Source organism: Elgaria multicarinata, chromosome 15 (assembly GCF_023053635.1).
Source record: "Elgaria multicarinata webbii isolate HBS135686 ecotype San Diego chromosome 15, rElgMul1.1.pri, whole genome shotgun sequence".
NCBI lineage: Eukaryota > Metazoa > Chordata > Lepidosauria > Squamata > Anguidae > Elgaria > Elgaria multicarinata.
In genome coordinates this window covers 7,821,627-7,840,739 of record NC_086185.1, presented here as the reverse complement: position 1 = coordinate 7,840,739, position 19,113 = coordinate 7,821,627, and the positions used below count along the sequence as shown (strand labels likewise).

General features: G+C 45.4%; 2 protein-coding genes across 5 annotated transcripts in view; both read right to left on the bottom strand.

Moving 5' to 3' along the window:
• Nucleotides 1-5,543: 5,543 nt before the first annotated feature.
• KCNE5 (potassium voltage-gated channel subfamily E regulatory subunit 5) lies at nucleotides 5,544-5,927 on the bottom strand. The gene has a single exon (XM_063142052.1). It carries the CDS (start codon nucleotides 5,925-5,927, stop codon nucleotides 5,544-5,546), a length of 384 nt encoding a protein of 127 aa, XP_062998122.1.
• Nucleotides 5,928-12,055: 6,128 nt separating this feature from the next.
• The window catches only part of ACSL4 (acyl-CoA synthetase long chain family member 4), a 52,208-nt gene continuing 45,150 nt past the window's right edge, over nucleotides 12,056-19,113 (bottom strand). For all 4 annotated transcript variants that reach the window (XM_063141574.1, XM_063141573.1, XM_063141575.1 and 1 more), the window contains 4 exons: nucleotides 18,513-18,704; nucleotides 17,627-17,741; nucleotides 16,788-16,945; nucleotides 12,056-14,169 (listed from right to left, as the gene is read on the bottom strand). In XM_063141574.1, coding sequence (XP_062997644.1) covers nucleotides 14,012-14,169; nucleotides 16,788-16,945; nucleotides 17,627-17,741; nucleotides 18,513-18,704 — 623 coding nt within the window. In that variant the 3' untranslated portion in view covers nucleotides 12,056-14,011. The remainder of the gene's footprint in view (nucleotides 14,170-16,787; nucleotides 16,946-17,626; nucleotides 17,742-18,512; nucleotides 18,705-19,113) is intronic.

The window sequence follows — 19,113 nt, the reverse complement described above, 5'->3', positions numbered from 1 at the left end:
GCAGGGCAAACTGGCATGACCTCACAACCCAGTCCTGCATGCTTTCATTTCCTGGTACAAGCACCATCAAGCACATCCATACAAAGTCCCATGTGAACCCCCTTATTATGGGAAGAGGGTGAGACCATATACATGCTTTGCTTTTCAGCATGTCAGCTGAATTCTTTACACTTATTTCTGTAGGTAAATGCAATACTGGGCAGCCTCCACTGAGGAAGTGCTCCCTCCTGAGTGCATTACGCCATTTATGGTGGGGCGCACATCTTCAGCTGGTTGGTGACTCAAAATGCAGGTGAAAAAGGGTGAAAAGTACCACAATAAAACTAGAGGTACAAGAAGTCTACCTCTCAAATGTACTAGGAAGTTGATTAATTGCTGTAGCAACACAAATATGATGGGGAGACTTGATAGAGATATACAGAATTATGCATAGTATGGAGAAAGTAGATAGGGAAACATTTTTCTCCCTCATAATACTGGAACTTGGGTCATCCCATGAAGCTGATTGGTGAGAGATTCTGGACAGATAAAAAGTAGTACTTCTTCACACAACGCAGAGATAAAACTATGGAATTCACTACACAAAAATGTGATGGCCACCAGCTTGGATGGCTTTAAAAGAGAGATAAATTCCTGGAGAAGGCTATCAATGGCTACTAGTTCTGATGGCTGTATGCCACCTCCAGTATCAAGCAAAATTCCTAAGTACCCCAGTTGCTGGGGAACATGGGTGGGAGGGTGCTGTTGCACTCATGCCCTGCTTGTGGGATTATTATTATTATTATTATTATTATTATTATTATTATTATTATATTTATTTATTTATTTATTTATTTATTTATTTATTTATATAGCACCATCGATGTACATGGTGCTGTACAGATTACACAGTAAATAGCAAGACCCTGCCGCATAGGCTTACAATCTAATAAAGTTGTAGTAAACAATAAGGAGGGAAAGAGAATGCAAACAGGCACAGGGAAGTGTAAACAGGCACTGGGTAGGGTGAACTGTGGGCAGCTGAACAGAATGCTGGACTAGATGGACCCTTGGTCTGATCTAGCAGGGCTGTTCCAATGTTCTTATGTCCTAAGCCCACTGAAATGATAAGCGAATCTACAACAAAGTCTAAAGGTAAAAAAACTGTCCTTTAAGATCTGCTGTTGTGGCTCTTCTCCAAGGAAGTTGGAAAGCAACAGAGACTTTTATTTAATGGCTGTGCAATATCCTCTACAATTTTTCCAGTGCCTCGTTAAAATATTTGCACAAGCATTTTCAGTGTCAGACATTTCCCCACCACCACCCCAATTGTTTTGTTTTTATTTTGGTATTATGATGATTTGATATTCATGCCCTTTGTATCCTGGTATCTATAAGGATGAAGAGTAGATTTTAAAATATAGCATTCCTGGATTAGAAAGGAATCTTACTCTGCTTTGTCTGGCTCCCTCCTTGATGGGCTTTCGGAAGCAGGCTAAAACTTGTTTGCTCCAGCAGGCCTTTGGAGAATGATCTGGTCCTCCAGCTATGTTAATGACTTATAATTTTGTCGTGTATTTTAAACGTTTATGTTTATTTATCTTTTCCTAGGTTTTACAATGTATGTTTTGAACTTTGTAAGGCTGCCTTGAGGCTCAGTATTGGGCAAAAGGCGGGATACAAATAATAATAATAATAATAATAATAATAATAATAATAATAATAATAATAATAATAATAATTTTCCATAAATGATCACATCAATTTTTTGAGAATTATGCTTTTGCTACTTGTGTGGCGCAGAGTGGTAAGCGGCAGTTACTGCAGCCAAAACTCTCCCCACGGCCTGAGTTCGATCCCTGCGGAAGCTGGTTCTCAGGCAGCCGGCTCAGGTCAACTCAGCCTTCCATCCTTCCGAGGTCAGTAAAATGAGTACCCAGCTAGCTGGGGGAAAAGTAGCCATGACTGGGGAAGGCAATGGCAAACCACCCCACTACAAAGTCTGCCAAGGAAACGTCAGTGAAAGCAGGCGTCCCTCTAGGAGTCAGTATTGACTCAAGTGCTTGCAGGAGAGGTTCCTTTCCTTTCCCTTTCTTACTCCAACATTAGTAGTTTGAGATTTTGTGATTCCATATTTAAAGCTTTCTACCTTTAGCCCAGTTATAAAGGGCTTCTTGCTGATACTTGTGTACTATATCTCAGCTGGAGATTTAGCTACCCAGATGTCATTAAAGAGCCAACCAGGAACAGTTAATACAATCTGTATCCTTACATCACTTTTTGTGTACCGTGGGTTTTCATGTGTGTTTTTCTACATGAAGAGAATGGTTGTGTTTCCACAAAATGCTAAGCCAGAATTGCTTATAAATTATTTTATGGTTTATAAAACACGATAAACAGGAACAGGCAGAAGTAAAAGCAAACAAGAGCAATGGGGGAAAATACACGAAGGGATTACAACAACCATCTCCAACTTGTTCCTTTCCAGATGTTTTAGACTACAACTCCGAGCATTCCTGACCATTGGCTATACTAGCTGGGGCTGATGAGAGTTGTAGTCCAAAAGATCTGGCAGGCTCTAAGTTGGGAAAGCCTAGCTTAGGATATTGGGGGAGGGATTAAAAAACTGCTACTTTAAAGATATTACTGCAGGCACCAAAAGCCTCCTGAGATGCAGACCAGGCTAAGCCACAGTGGTTAAGCATTTTGAGCTAAACATTATCACTTAGTGTGGCATGCAAACCATGACTTAGCATATCCTGCGAACCAATCCCAACCATGGTGGCTACATAACCCGTTTAAACACGCTCACGAACCATTTCTTGCAAAAGGCTTAGCAGTCTGACCATGGCATAGCATGTCGTCTGAAGAGGACCACAGAGTTCCACAACTGAGGCACCAGAGCTAAAAATGTCCTATTTCCATGCAGCCTCTTGCTTCATTTGAGGATGATCTTAGGGTCAACAGGCAAATTGATGTGAGAGGTGAGATTCCTCAGATATCCAGACGGCAAGAATCAGTCCTTTGACTTGTGCTGAGAAATGGACTAGATGCCAACAGGGTCTTAAGCGCTGTCAAGACATGTGTTCTGCACAACCTTATATAAGTTTGGTGTAGAGACGGCTCTACACTTTTCAAAGTTTCCTTCCCCCTATCTTCACATGAATTTTCAGTTGAGGCTATCACAGCCATCACTTCTTTTTCTCAGAACCAGACTGCAAATACAACTTTCCCTCTAAAATATTTTCATCACTGTCAAGAGGTGGCTTGATGCTGCAAGATCGGGGTTTCAGAATCAAGTTCTGTTGTGGAGGAATTTTTAGAGGACAGATCAACCGTGAGGAAGAAGGCAGCTGGGTGCTTTTTCTTTGGGGTGAGGTTACGGGGTAGGAGTCAAGTATAGCTCCTATCCGGTGGCTCACAGGGTAGCCTCCCCCAACCTGGCACTCTCCAGACATGTTGGACTACAAAACCCATCAACCTCAGCCAACATGGTCATGCTGGCTGGCATCAGTGGGAGTTTGTAGTCCAACACATCTGGAGAGGAGAAGCAGCCATAGAAACTTCATCATTGAAGTGTGGCGTAGTGGCTAAAGTGTTGGACTGGGAGTTGGGAGATCCGGGTTCTAGTCCCCACTCAGCCATGGAAACCCACTGGGAGACTTTGGGCCAGTCACAGACTCTCAGCCCAGCCTACTTCACAGGGTGGTTGTTGTGAGGATAAAATGGAGAGGAGGAGGATTATGTACACTGACATGGGTTCCGTAAGAGGAAAAAAGGCGGGATATAAATGCAAGAACGAATAAATAAAATCATTTAGGCTTTCACAAATGGGTTTAAGAGGATGAGTCTATCAACAGCTCTTTGCCATGAGAGTTCAATGGAACCTTCAGATGCAGGGGCCGTGTATCCCTGAGGACCAAATGCTGGGCACAAACAACTCCATTTGCACGTAACAATAAGCCAGGGTTCTGGGGAAATCCTGGCTTGTTTACAACCTGGCTACCTGATTGCTGCTGCTGCTTATACAATGGGCTTTCCCTCTGTGGTTTGTTTAGCAATACAGGCGTCTTCTGTTTCGAACGGCTGTGCAGTCCAACGATAAAGAAGCATTGCCCATGAACAGTTAGCGTCTTGATTGCAGACTGAGCAGGTACCAGTCCTCCGCGGTGTCATGAAATGTGTTGCATTTCAATTCCAATTAGAACCACGTTTTCAAAATTTGCCTCCGTGCAACGTTATAAATACATGACACTTATAGGTATATCTGAATATCTAAGTAAATGTTAGGTTACTGTGTGTCCTCTTCTTTCGACGGCACGGGGACAAGGGTCAGCTGTCAAACCATCTAGTGCAGCCTCCCCCAACCTGGTGCCTTACACACGTCGGTCTGCAACTCCCAGCATCCTCTGGACGGCATATGCTTGGAATTATAGTCCAACTCGTTCCAAGGGCACCAGGTTGGGGATTGCTAGTGCACTGCTTGCCAGTTGCCGCAACACAGGATGACATGGACGGTGGCGTGATCCTGCAAGGCACTTTAGATGCGCTTAAGCGAGTGGTTATCAGGGCAGAACCCTCCTTGGGTTCCGCCTGAACTGTTACGAGTCCCTGAGTCCCTGAGTTACGTGCCTTTTGATTTTGTAAAAGGAGAAAACGGCCCCCATCCGAAACGCCTCTCTCAACCTTGCGCAGCTGCAAAGCCAAAGTCCATGAGGGGTGGGGGGCTTGCCTTGGTTTTCAGGCCGCCTGGCTTCCACGTGGCCCACTCCCCCTTTGTCTCTGGCAGCTGCGGCCACGGTCCCCCTCCTCCACCTCCTCTGACAATTTGTGGCCCGGGCAGCCGCCAGAGGCCACTTGGAACCAGGAGAAGGCTTTGCTTTCTCCGCTCATCGCCAAAGGTCATCCTTTCGAAAACCTATCTTGGCACCTTTCCCCAGGGATGGGGAATCTATTGAAACGTATCAGCAAATCGAAAGAAAATTGGCATGGTCAGAGTGAGGAACAGGCCACAGAAACATAAATTAAATGCCTCCCCTCCCCCCGGAGACTCCATTGGGCTGAAGGAAGCGGTTTTTGGTGTTGCCAGCTTCCCAAACAACCTGTCCATTTGGCTGCCATTCAAGGGGCCTGTTTCCCCCCCACACACACACACACACCCCGAAATGAGAGTCGGATTCGAACCCACAGCCCGGCTCAGCTTAAACAAATCTACAGAACTTCTCTCTCTCTCTCTCTCTCTCCTCTCCACCCCCCAGCTTAAGTCGATTCCAATGCGGACCGCGCATTTCAAAAATAAAACAAAAATCCTGCTCCCTTTCTTCCCACTCCGACCCCAACATCCAGAGCTGTGGCTGAACCCCGAAACTTGGGGGGGGGGCACACGGGGCGATTCCTTTGGCTCCCGATAAGCGACACGCGTCTCGGAGAAATCTGCCCGGGCTGGGCTCAGAAGCCGATGGGGCGCGGCGCCTTTTTGCCGAGAGCGCGGCGAGGCGAGGCCCAGGATGGCGCGCAGGGCGCGGCGCGCCTCCGAGCTCCGGCGCGCCCCCTCCGCGCGGTCCTCAGGGATGCTCCTCGCTGTCTCCGCTGCTCCTCGCCTCGTCCAGGCTGGGCTCCCGGGCCGCCGCCCCCGCCGCCCCCGCCGCCGTCCAGTCGCGCTCGATGTAGAGGTGGTAGGGGTCGTGCTTGGACTCCAGCTTCCTGGAGCGCGTGTAGGCCAGGATCAGGCCCCCGGCCAAGCAGCCGTAGAAGATCATGATCAGCAGGATGTACAGGTAGGCGTCGTCCGCGCCGCCCCACGGGGACGCCGGGGAGGGCGCGCCGCCGTCGGGGCGGCTGGAGTTGGGGACCGGGACCGGGACCGCCCCGCCGCCGCCGCCGCCGCGCAGCTCCTGCCACAGCCGGCTCAGCAGGCGCTGGAGCCGCCGGCTCTCGCTGCAGTTCATGGGCTCCGCGGGGCTGCCGGGGCGCCAAGCACGGCCGCGCGCGCCTCTCGCTCCCTCGGGCCGCCGCGCGCGCTCTGCGCCGTCCAGCAGCCCCGGCGGAGTCGACCCCCTGGGGCCTTCCCGCCCCTCCCTCTCTCCCTTCCCTCCCTCCCTCCAAGGCACGCGCAGCCCTTCCGTCCCTCCTCCTCCCCCCTGCAGGGCTGCCCCGTCCAGCACATCCCCCCCCCCGAGCCTCACCCTTTCTTCTCCATCTGTCTCCTGCCCGGCTTGGCAGGGACAAAGGCAGCCGCAGCCTCCCCCACCCCGTGGCATGCCGGAGAGCTCGGAGGGGGAGGGGGCGACTGTGCCTCTCTCTCTCCTTCCCTCCCCCTTCTTTTCTCTCGGTTTCTCTCTCCCCCACCCCCTTTTCTCTCTTTTTCTCTTCATTCCTTTCTTTTTTGTCTTCCTTTCCTTTCTCTTTTTATTCTTTCTTTCGTCTTTTTCTTTCTTTTAGGATGTTTTAACAATGTGTATGATGTTTCAATGCAGTTTTATGTATTTTATATTTAACTGTTGTTCCCTGCCTCGATCAAAATAGAGATGGGTAAGAAATATTTTTTTTAATCATCATCATCATCTTAATTCCTTTTCCTTTCCTTCCTCTTTCCGTGGGGGGATCTACACTACTGCTTTAAAGCGCTTTAAAGAGCTTTATAACAGTTTTGACAACTGTTGGGGCCCAGGACACACTGCATATACAGGTTTCAAAACGTTTTCAAAGTGCTTTAAAGCACTTTAAAAGCAGTAGTGTAGATCCCCCCCTTGTCTTTATAACTTTTTCCGTGTCTTTATAACTCTTTCTGCTTGTGAATGTACCTTTTGCTTGATCTTATGAATGAACTAGTTTTCTTCCCATGACTAGAGCATGACTGCAATGCCCACTATCCCCAAGTCCATTGCCCATGCTGCCTGGGGCTTCTGGGAGTTGTGTCAGTCACCATCTGGGTATCGCTGACTTATAACACAGGTTACTCATGATGAATTACCAGTGATCCCATTAAATATTGGGTCTCTTAACTGTGTAAAGTAGTTTCCAATTCTTATTAATGCCTGCACCTCAGCACAGTAGGGCTACACTCCTAAAGACACTAACTTGTGAGTAAGCCCTATTGATCTGGTAGGGCTTACTTCCAGGTAAGTATGGGTTGCATGTAACCCTCCTTCCCATTTTATAGATACCAGTTAAATCAGAGGAGATAGATCTACTTTGCCGTGCATCCATTCAGGTGTAGATAAACAGATAATATAGGCCCAGTTATGCCTAAAAGAAGAGCCATCAAAGTGTCTGAAGGCATTAAATAGCCTTCAGGAGAAATCTTGACATGGATTTTACATTCCTTCAGTCCCTCCTCTGTGTATACACTGGTAGGAAGGGAGATTTGAAGGTTGAAACATATTGCAAGTATCTGGGAAAGGCAAATCGCCTAGATCCATTAGACAGTTTAGAGTTTCTCCATTTATACAGAGCAAGACAGGATGACCAAAAAAGGCTCAGACCATGACTGAGTAATCCAAAGAACTACACAGAGGAGACATTAAGCAGATGGCTGCATTTAAGGTGCCTGTTTTCCTCCCTTTGAAAATAGTAGCTGCAGCGAAGAGAATCAAGCAGAGATGTAGGACTTGCAGACTGTTTTTTTAAACCTTCCATAATTTTATACAAATTTAGTCGTAGAAAAATACATAAAATAATAATTAAAGAAACCCTCATAAAAATGTGCATTTCTCCCATAGGCAAAAGCATAAAGATACACATTTTAGGGGATTTGTGCATTATCAAACTGCAAATTTGTTTTGTTGTTGTTTATTCGTTCATTCGCTTCCGACTCTTCGTGACTTCATGGACCAGCCTACGCCACAGCTTTCTGTCAGCCGTTGCCACCCCCAGCTCCCCCAAGGTCAAGTCTGTCACCTCCAGAATATCATCCATCCATCTTGCCCTTGGTCGGCCCCTCTTCCTTTTGCCTTCCGCTTTCCCTAGCATCAGCCTCTTCTCCAGGGTGTCTTGTCTTCTCATTATGTGGCCAAAGTACTTCAGTTTTGCCTTTAATACCATTCCCTCAAGTGAGCAGTCTGGCTTTATTTCCTGGAGTATGGACTGGTTTGATCTTCTTGCAGGCCAAGGCACTCTCAGAATTTTCCTCCAACACCACAGTTCAAAAGCATCTATCTTCCTTCGCTCAGCTTTCCTTATGGTCCAGCTCTCGCAGCCATAGGTTACTACGGGGAATACCATTGCTTTAACTATGCGGACCTTTGTTGTCAGTGTGGTGTCTCTGCTCTTAACTATTTTATCAAGATTTGTCATTGCTCTCCTCCCCAGAAGTAAACGTTTTAGGGGATTTGTGCATTATCAAACTGCGAATTTGCACAAATTTGGAAAATTGAAGGGGGAGGGAACCCAATTCCACCAACGAGTGGAAAGCAGAATGAAAGGTGCCTGACAATCTGTGAAACACAGTCGGAACAGATTCCACAAAATCTGTCCATCTCTACAATCAGGATTGGGACTGCAGTACATGGCTGGAGAAGGAGCAATTAACTGTTTTCTCAATGCTACATTCCTGACAGAAGTTGTCATTTGCACCAACTTCTCCCCTTCCCAAAGCCTTTTCTGCTCCCAATTTCTTTTCTGCAAATATTAATGCTATTATTATTTCCATGTTGTAGAACTGAGGTGAGAGATAGCAGCTTGTCTAAGTCCACCTGGTTTAAGACAGAAGTGAGACTTTGCCCTAGCTCAGCATTTCTGCCCTTGAGCTTACACCTTAATCATGTGACTAATTATTTATTATTTATATTTCTTTACTACATTTATATCCCACCTTTTTTCCTCCAAGGAACCCAAGATGGCGTACATAATCCTCCTCTCCATTTTATCCTCACTACAACCCTGTGAGGTAGGTTGGGCTGAGAGTCTGTGACTGGCCCAAAGTCACCCAGTGGGTTTCCATGGCTGAGTGGGGACTGGAACCCGGATCTCCTGACTCCTAGTCCAACACCTTTGCCACTACACCATTGCTCCTTCCTCCATGAGACCTTTAGTGCTAGTTTTAATGCAATTAGTAAAATGTTTCACACACACACACACACAAATCCTCCAAGTGTGACTTTGTAAAGTGTGCGGCTGTTCAAACCATCAGGCTCTGTTCAGATCAACTGGAAATTTACAGAATGAACTCCACGCAGGCGCAGAGCCCATATGTGTGATGCACTGAGATCACGAAGAACTGTATGTGACAAAAATGGGTGTAGAATGTGTAGGGCAGGTTGTCACGGGGGTCCAGGGCTGGAAAATGTACACGTCTGCCAAAACTCACACTTACAGAGTCCAGCATAATAGACATGTGTGTTGGATGTAGGTTCTGCCTTCTGCAGCTGCAGAAAAGAGCAACTAAAACAATCCAGGGCCTGGAGCAACTCCCCTACGAGGGAAGGTTGCAACAGCCGAGATGGTTTAGCTTAGAAAAGGGCGGAGTAAGGAGACAGGATAGACATGTACAAAATCATGCATGGTGTGGAGAATGTGGATAGGGAGACATTTTTTCTCCCACTCCCATAATACTAGAAGCTGTGATTATTTGATGAAGCTCATTTGTTGGGAGATTCAGGACAGGTAAAAGGAAGTAGTTCAACTATGGAATGCGCTACCACAAGACATCTTGATGGCCACCAATTTGGATGGCTTAATAGGAGATGGGACCAATTCCTGGAGAAGGCTATCAATGGCTGCTAGTTCTGATAGTGATGAGTTATTTCCAGTATCCAAGGCAGTAAACCTATGTATACCACTTATTTATATTTATTTGTTACATTTATATACCGACCCATAGCCGAAGCTCTCTGGGCGGTTTACAAAAGTTAAAAACAGTTGCTGGAGAACATGGGTGGGAGGGTGTTGTTGCACTTAAATCCTGCTCGTAGGTTCCTGGTCAACAAGGTGGTTGGCCTCTGGTGAACAGGATGTTGGACTAGATGGACCCTTGGTCTGATCCAGCAGGGCTCTTCTGATGTTCTTAAGAGGAAGCACTCTGCTCATGGAAGTTCCCTCCACCCAATTCTGGGGGGTTCCCCCCCTCCGCCCTACACCACAGCTCACCCCATTCAGCAGTCTTCCAACTCTTGGGTAGCATTTTTCAGGGGGCTGGAAGGGCTGCCATGGGAAGGCAGTATCCAGCCTGGACACAATAGCATAGGCAGGCCCACTGAGCCTCCTCCTGCCTCCATTTAGGGGTGCCACAAATCCCTGCAGCCTGCTTTGGGGCACCCTCCGCCTTCTTGCTGTGGCCACTGCCCATTTGCTTGCTTCTCTCTGTAGGCCCAATCGGCACACCCTCCCAAAGAGAGGGCGTGCTCCTTCTGCTTACTTCAAGCGAGCAACAGAGAGAGAGGGAAGAGCCAGAAGGCTCTACCAATTGGCGAAGGGAAGCCTACTGGGGTGTGGACCTTGGCAGGGGCCTAACAGTGCCAACCCTTGTGAAAGTAAACATGCCGGAAGAATGTAGCAGATAGTCCCATTTGTTCCTGTTAGGAAAATAAGCTGGGATGCCAGGGTCCAGATTATGGAGGCTAGCAATGAGGATGATCAGGGGTCTGGAAACAAAGCCCCATGAAGAGAGACTGAAACAACTGGGCATGTTTAGCCTGGAGAAGAGGAGATTGAGGGGAGACATGGTAGCACTCTTCAAATGCTTAAAAGGTTGTCACACAGAGGAGGGCCAGGATCTCTTCTCGATCCTCCCAGAGTGCAGGACATGGAATAATGGGCTCAAGTGACAGGAAGCCAGATTCCGTTTAGACATCAGGAAAAACTTCCTGACTGTTAGAGCAGTATGACAATGGAACCAGTTACCTAGGGAGGTTGTGGGCTCTCCTACACTAGAGGTATTCAAGAGGCAGCTGGACAAGCATCTGTCAGGGATGCTTTAGGATGGATTCCCACATTGAGCAGGGGGTTGGACTCGATGGCCTTATACACCCCTTCCAACTCTATTCTATGAAACCAATACACAAATGGTTTTCCTATCATAATCTTAAGTAGCAGGGGCTGTGTAACTTGCAGTCTTTAATGGAATAGCAAAGTGATGTGTCACAGGAACTTTATATATTTAGAGCAGAAGTAGGGAACCTGTGGACCTCCAGATATTGATGGACTACAACTCCTTGGACATCTTGGCTGGGCTAATGGGAAAAATCCAACAAAACCTGGCAGATGACAGGTTCGCACCCCTGGTTTAGGCAAACATAAGGGGGAAATCCTGAAAACCTATAACCACAATGATTCTGTAGGCTATAGAAGAACAAAATCTCTTGAACACTGTGACGTTCTGCACCAGTTAAGTGTATTCCACGTTGGAAAGTTTTAGAAAATACACTGAAAATGAGGCTAGTCCAGAAAGCCCACATGAACACCAGAGCAAAGGGGCTATGAAGGCCAGAAACATACTCAATGCATTCTAGACTAACTCCACAAGCTGTTATCCCATTTAAAGCACACCCACAGCTATTTTACTCCATGCACACATTGTTTCACAGTTTTTGCCGCCTTGGATGAAGTCAAAACAGCAAATCTGTGTCTAAGTAAGTGAGCAATTTTATCACATATTGAATGTAACAGGCCTCAACCATGAGCTCATTAGGGAAAATAAAATCCACTAATTGATAGGGGAAGCATTTCCTGCATATGTAAACAAGTGTATGTGTTTGAATATGAACTACCAAGACACGTGCTCCTGGTCCCAACAGCCAGATTGTATGTAATGGGTTCGGATCTCTCCAAGGTCAGTGGGCAGGATTTGGCAGGAGAAGCAATCTAAAACCTCTCTCGTGACTTAAAAATTAGAATTGGTCTCTAAGGGCAGCCAGGTCTGGTCAGAAAAATGGCTCATAGATATAACGTTAACTGGAATCGGTGATTTGTTGTCACTTTGAAAGTTGGCAGACCCACACATACACTTCATAGAAGGAAAAGCTTGCCCAAGTTATATTTAAAACTGTTGTGCACTGAAACATTTCATATAAAAATCACTTCATTCCTTAGAAACCACACCAGATCATTCTTTCTTTTGACCATAATATACATATTTAAATATTATGAATAAAAGAAATCTATTTTATAAATACTTCAGAGCCAAGTCAAAGTATAATACATTGCAATTGAGGGCCACGTCTGTACAAAAATGGAAGCAACACATATAAAAGGATTAAGAAAAAGTGCAAAGTAGAACAGCATCAAGAATTGCCACATCTTACAGTATTTCTGGTTCAAGTGAGAACTGCTATTAGAGATACTCAAGCCCAGAGCATGAACTAAAATAAAAGACACTCTGTTGACTGCAGCACACAAAAACACAAACCACGGGAGAGTCACTGCCGTTACTGTCTCTCCTCAGCACACCAAGAAATTCCAGTTTTTTAATCAATATTTTCACAAACAGAAAAAGACAAAAGATATAAATACAATAATTTCCCCTTCAGACAAGCTCATTAAACAAAACCTTGCAAAGACCAAATTCATCACTCACAAATAAGGAATTCTCAGTGACGTCGTTTTGTGGGATGTATTACAAGATAAATAGAAATGCCCTTGCAAAATGAATCACAAAACGTGTAACGAAAAGGATTTAATTCCTGGTTTGGATGTGCTTGGAGGAAATGGCACAGAGATCCCAAAATGTCACACTTGGGAAGTACAAGGCTGTGAAGACAGAGACGGTTTACAAACGACTTTAGCCATCCCATGTCTAGACTCACCAATTTCAAAGTAAGTCAGATAGTGTAAATAAATTACCTGAAAACGTTTTGTTCTCAGCATTACCATTACAAGCCAGAGTAGTGTTAGAGATGGCAAAGGTCACTAACTTGTCACCGTTTGAAAGAGGATTTTAAACCTTTTGGGGACAGAATAGGGAACAACTCATTGTGGCAGTGTCAGGGTGCAAGTCTTAAGGACCAGATGGGATGCATCTGAATGCTGATTACAAACCTTTCAGTTCTTCTAGCTATCCTCTTAGGCAGTGGAAATGCTCTCAGTATTGGCATGCAGAAGATCTCATTTTTAAAAATCTTCTTGCCCCTCCCACATTAAACCCAGCTACTTGTGAACAATTAAATCATGAGAATGATGCGACCTGTGCTCAGTGAAAGGCAGAAGATACTGGAGAGAAATACTGGTTTTTAAAGCTGCATTTACAGTTCTTCAGCGTAGAGTAAAAAGGAGAAAATTGGGACTGGATCCTTAATACTCTTTTTAAAAAAGTACCACAGTTGTCTCTCTTTCCCCAAGTATTTCCACACAGCCAAAATGTCCACTAGCAACCCCGAACTATGGCTGACGAGTATCCAGTTAATGAGCAACGGAATACAGAACTTGGGGGCAGCACTGTTGTTCTAAACACGGGCATTAAGATTTCACTGATCGCTAAACTTCGATGACTCTACAGGGTGTGAAACTGATTCCATAAGAGTTGTGTGCATTGGACTACACTTGGAACTGTCAAGTTTTGGCTATGTGGAAGAACCATTTCAAGAGAGGAGTTTCCTGCCTTTGTCTCTTAGCACTGCTAATGACAGTAAAGTTAAAAGATGCTACTTTTATCTAGCAAAGGACCTGAGATTGCAGATTTCTGAGCAGCATTTTGGAAGGTACAAGCTTGCTTTCATCTACTCATTCCATATACAGTGCATGCGTCAAAATCGGACTCGTTTTTTCCTCCATTTTAGCCTCAAAGATCATCTAAATCCTTAAGAGGAGCAAGAATATCAAGGTAGAAACAATGGTTTATCAAGGGAAGGAGTTTCATATGAACACAGCCGTTCAGAGCTGGGAGTGATCAATGAAACAATGGCAGTGGTCAGTCACTTTGACAGCATCTTGGAAGTGTAACAGAGGAAGTCAGCACAGCTGCTCCTTCTTTCAAGTGGAGTGTTCACCAGTTTCATAAAACACCACCTCTCTGTTCCTCTTTACAGCCAACCTTTGGGGAATTCATCACTCAGTCTTAGAAAGAACCCGGAACAGCTTCTGACTCAAGGTGGTTTGGAGGTTATTTGCCTCCATACATTCGCTCAATGTCAGTGAGGTAATGGTTCTTCAGCTCTTTCCTTTTCAATTTGAAAGCATCTGTGACTAGGCCAGTCTCTGGAGTCCAGGGCTCTGGGCTTAAACGCACTTTGACTGGTACTTCAAATCTCTCCAGTTTCACTGCAGGAGCAATTTCAGAGAGAAAAGAAAAAGGGGGAGTTTAGGAAATGGGCACAATACGTTAACAGCCAACTGCATCACTTCCTGCCAAAAGGCGCACGCGGCTCCAATCGACAGTTCCCTGGACTCAGCCATTGGCCAGAGAAACAAGGGCCGCTGGGAGGCTGCACCCATCCTGGCTCCCAAGAAGAATATCATGACAAGGGGGAGACCAACCTAATTTCATACATCGTCCAGAGAAGGAACAGCTGCCGTGAACTGGTTCAGCTGCCAGAAAGAACATCTAGAAGAACTTAGAAACTAAGAACAGGTGCCCGAGTTTCGCTTCTTTCCTCCTCTCTCCCAATCCCTTTTATGTCATGTATTTTAAACCATAAGCCTGAGGCCAGGCAACACAGTAGATTTATACTTCTTGCAGCCCAGACCAAACCAGTGAAATCAGAGCCCTGTTTTTCAATTCAGCTTCCAGGGGACCCTTACCACACAGGTGTGCATGTCAGGAAACTCCTGAACACCTGCCATGGAAAGCCAGTGCACTGCAGCAGGTACCAGGGTAGGGTGACCCTATGGAAAGGAGGACCGGGCTCTTGGCTCATTAACAGTTGTATAGCGAAGCGAATTTCAGCAGGTGTCATTCATAGGCATGCAGCACCTGGTGAAAATTCCCTCTTCCTCATAGTTAAAGCTGCAGGAGCCCTGCCCGCTTCTTGACCAGATACAAATGGGAAATAGACAGCCCTTTGATAATATAGCAAATCATAATTCGTTCCTCTCCTGCCCTCTTGACCAGTGTTGCTTTACTATCTGGTATTGCTTTTATGGGTATTTTATAAAGTTTTTGCTATTTATAGTATTTTGTTAAATTGTTTACTTTAACTGGCAAGTGCCACACGAATTTTGCTAAATTCAAGAGGCAGTGTACCACAAAGAATAGCCAGTAGATGGCAGGAGAGTAACGAATTATGGTTCGCTACATTATCAAAGGGCTGTCTCATTTCCCATTTGAAGTTACTTGTCCAAGCAGTAGCAGTTCTCTTCTTTGGACAGCTTCGCCGACCCCAAGCTGAGTTCCGTCTTCTCTACAAACATCTAGCCCGGTTGACTGGACATCACCCCCGCCTCTCCCCAGAGGAAAACATCCCTCTTGAACCAGGGCACAGCCTCTCCAGGGAGAAAATCCAGGTCAGATTCTTGCATTTACTCTTTGGGCTTTGGCTTTTCGTGAATTCCTAAAATTGGAATTGTCTCTGCGCTAGTGGGAGTTACCGGACATGAGCAGGGCACAGGAGGCAGAAAGCATCTGGCGTGGTTTATTAGTTATTTGTTAAACCAACACCAGCAGGGTTCAAGTAACAGGAAGTGCGGCAATGCACTCTGTGGCAGGAGGACAACTGCACACACAGTCTGTACTCTACGCAAGAAAGAAATCCAATCCAAGTTGGAATGGAATTTGGGGGCTGGAGAGCCAGGCAGTCCTGGACAGCTGGACTCCTGCCTCGCACGTTTTATTCCACTGGAACTTCTCAGCCTTTAAAACAGAAAGAGGAAGGAGGAAATGGATCCCTGGAAGGCAGCGTTTCAGATAGCAGAGTCCCACTATACCTGTCACCCATTGTGTTGGAAGTAACCATAAGGGCAATTCTGGAGGTTGGCAAGAACTTTTTCATGACTCCTTCGAATATTATTTATTATTTAATGGGTTTTTAAACTGCTTTGGAGGAAACCTTATCCTGAAAGGTGAACCCAGTGCTCCCTTGCTCACAGAAAAAGAAAAACTACCGGGGGTGGGGGAGAAGAGCTAACATGCTTAACACAGGGGTGCAGAACTGTGGGATGAAGGATGACAGTGGGCAACTGCTCTTCTCGATGCTGGATGAGTCCCTGGCTTCATGTGCCAGCCCTCCCCCACAAGCAAAAGGATTCAGATTCAGTGGGGATTCCTTTCAGGGACGGGGGGGGGGGGAATATTCCTCCATGGGGCAGAGGAAACACAGCCCAACTCTGCAGCCCAACCCAGTGCCTTAAAAGCTTATGGAATCCTGGATGACTTCTACTGGCAGGTGGGTGGATGAGGATATACTCCAACATCAAGAAGGACGCAGACAAGCTGGAGCGTGTTCAGAGGAGGGCAACCAGGATGATCAGGGGTCTGGAAACAAAGCCCTATGAGGAGAGACTGAAAGAACTGGGCAGGTTTAGCCTGGAGAAGAGAAGACTGAGGGGAGACATGAGAGCACTCTTCAAATACTTAAAAGGTTGTCCCACAGAGGAGGGCCAGGATCTCTTCTCGATCCTCCCAGAGTGCAGGACACGGAATAACGGGCTCAAGTTAAAGGAAGCCAGATTCCAGCTGGACATCAGGAAAAATTTCCTGACTGTTAGAGCAGTACAACAATGGAATCAGTTACCTAGGGAAGTTGTGGGCTCTCCCACACCAGAGGCCTTCAAGAGGCAGCTGGACAACCATGCTTTAGGGTGGATTCCTGCATTGAGCAGGGGGTTGGACTCGATGGCCTTGTAGGCCCCTTCCAACTCTGCTATTCTATGATTCTATGATAATGTTGCACATTTCACTTGGGCATGTACCGTCGTACACAGAAGCAGCTCTGCTTGCTTACTTTTGTTAGCCATTGTCTTAATCTCTTTCAGGACTTCAGATTCCATGATAGGATTGTTACAGATGTCCACCCAGATGCCAGCCACGCCCTTCTGTTCAGCAAGGGTGGTGAGTTTCTTCTGATTGGGAACCACAAAACTGATGACATAAGACTGGTCGCTAGAATAGAATGCAAGAGAAAACCGTTCAAGTTCTAGATCGTAATTGGTACAAAATGCTTTAGACAGAAGCCCTGTAGAGATTTACAGAGACTGGATTTAAATCATTTTTGAAGTATCATGACATTTGCTTCATACTCTGTTCAGAAAGAAGGGGTGAAGGTAATTTCTCTAACGCACATAATTCCAGCTTCATGTCAATACGAATGCAAAAATAAATAAATAACCACCCCATGTTTTCCTACTACATATAGAAAAATACACACACACACACACACACATTATAGATTACCCTGTTTCTATACAGAGGCTAAAGATGAAGAGAAGAACAAGAAAAGTTGCTTTTGTACTTGTAATATATTGGGGACATACAGATGCTACCGTTTTGTAATAACTACAGAAATTACTTTGAGAGAGTTAACAAGAGCTGTCTCTTTCTGCCTACTTGCTGGGCATTGAAACCAGAGCTGGGGGTGGGGGGGAGTTTTGCATCATCTTTACCCGTGTTGGAGAAGGGCTCCTGTCTATTCTACTTCTGCAATTTTAGTCATTCAAGAAAGTGGATAGTGGAGAATGAGGTTCTTCTAGATTTTAGGAATATAAAACACCGCTTCCCTTGTTCAAAGTAAGCTGATTTTTAAAAGCCTCATAAGAAAAATTGGGCTAATAGATGCAAACTTACCTGTTGGCATAAGCACAGATGTTGTCGATAAGAGGACAGTTTTTCAGGGCTGACTCCACTTTGCCAAGCGACACGTATTCTCCTGCCTGCAACTTCACCAAATCTTTTTTACGATCTGGAGGAACAATTGGGCAAAACCATTTAGAGAGCACAGAGAATCTGATGCTACGCATGCTGTGATCAATAGAGCTCATATCCAAGCAGAATTTCCATGTGTATGCAGGAGGAAGGCTCAATACATACTAGACTTTTAAAGAACTTATTTCAATTAAATTGGGGATCACCATTTAAAGTCTTAAAAAAAGGCAAGGGGGGAAAGGAACCAAAGCCAATCCTTGAGGAAGCGTCTGTTTTGCCTTTGTAACTGAGAATCTGCTATATATATGAAATCAAACTAAAGATGCGGTAATAAAATTTTAAGGCAAGATTCCAAAAAACGTTTGATAATTGATTTCTTTTTTGCAAAGCATCTTAAGGCCACAATTCAGCACACTCCCGGAATATTCGTAACAGAAGGAGATACATATTAACTTATAGATGCACATTATTAAATTGCAAACCAGGCCAGGTCTACACCAAGAAGGATATTGCACTATGAAAGCGGTATGAAAGCGGTATATGAGGCAGGAGCCACACCAAGCAGGATATAGTGGTATGAAAGCGGTACGTGGTCTGAGTTAATGGGCCCCAACAGTGCACTGCAATACCGCTATAAAGCACTAGTGTGGCTCCTGCCTTTTGTGAACCGCCCAGAGAGCTTCGGCTATTGGGCGGTATAGAAATGTAATAAATAAATAAATAAATAAAATATACTGCTTTCATAGTGCAACATCCTGCTTGGTGTAGACCTGGCCCCAGTCAGCAAAAACAAAAACCAGTAACCCACCTATGATTTGTAGACAGCCATCAGTATGAAACTCTCCAATGTCTCCAGTACAAAACCATCGCTGACCAGTTTCATCAACAATGAAATCTTCTGCCGTCTTCTCTTCATTCCTGAAGTATCCCAAAGACACATTAGGTCCACCAATTATAATCTCTCCCCGAGGGTTTGGCTGGTCTCTAGTCGTGTAGCCTCCTGAGAAAGTAATCGGTGAATAAAACAAGGGGTGAATATAGTTATAGCTCCCACCTTACAAGAATCATTAAGAAATAAATCAAAGGAAATAATGAAAGCAATGTAAAAATTAACACTCAACCTAAGAAGCAATCATCGTTAATTAAATATATCAAGCGACAAAATTGACGGGGTTAAAAATACCACCCTATATTAGGACAACCCTTCTTGATCCTCCCAGAGAGCAGGACATGAAATAACGGGCTCAAGTTAAAGGAAGCCAGATTCCAGCTGGACATCAGAAAAAACTTCCTGACTGTTAGAGCAGTATGACAATGGAATCAGTTACCTAGGGAGGTTGTGGGCTCTCCCACACTAGAGGCCTTCAAGAGGTGGCTGGACAAGCAGCTGTCAGGGATGCTTTAGGGTG

Coding starts and splice junctions, on each gene's coding strand:
- KCNE5 (XM_063142052.1), bottom strand. CDS start 5,927: ATGAACTGCAGCGAGAGCCGGCGGCTCCAGCGCCTGCTGAGCCGGCTG.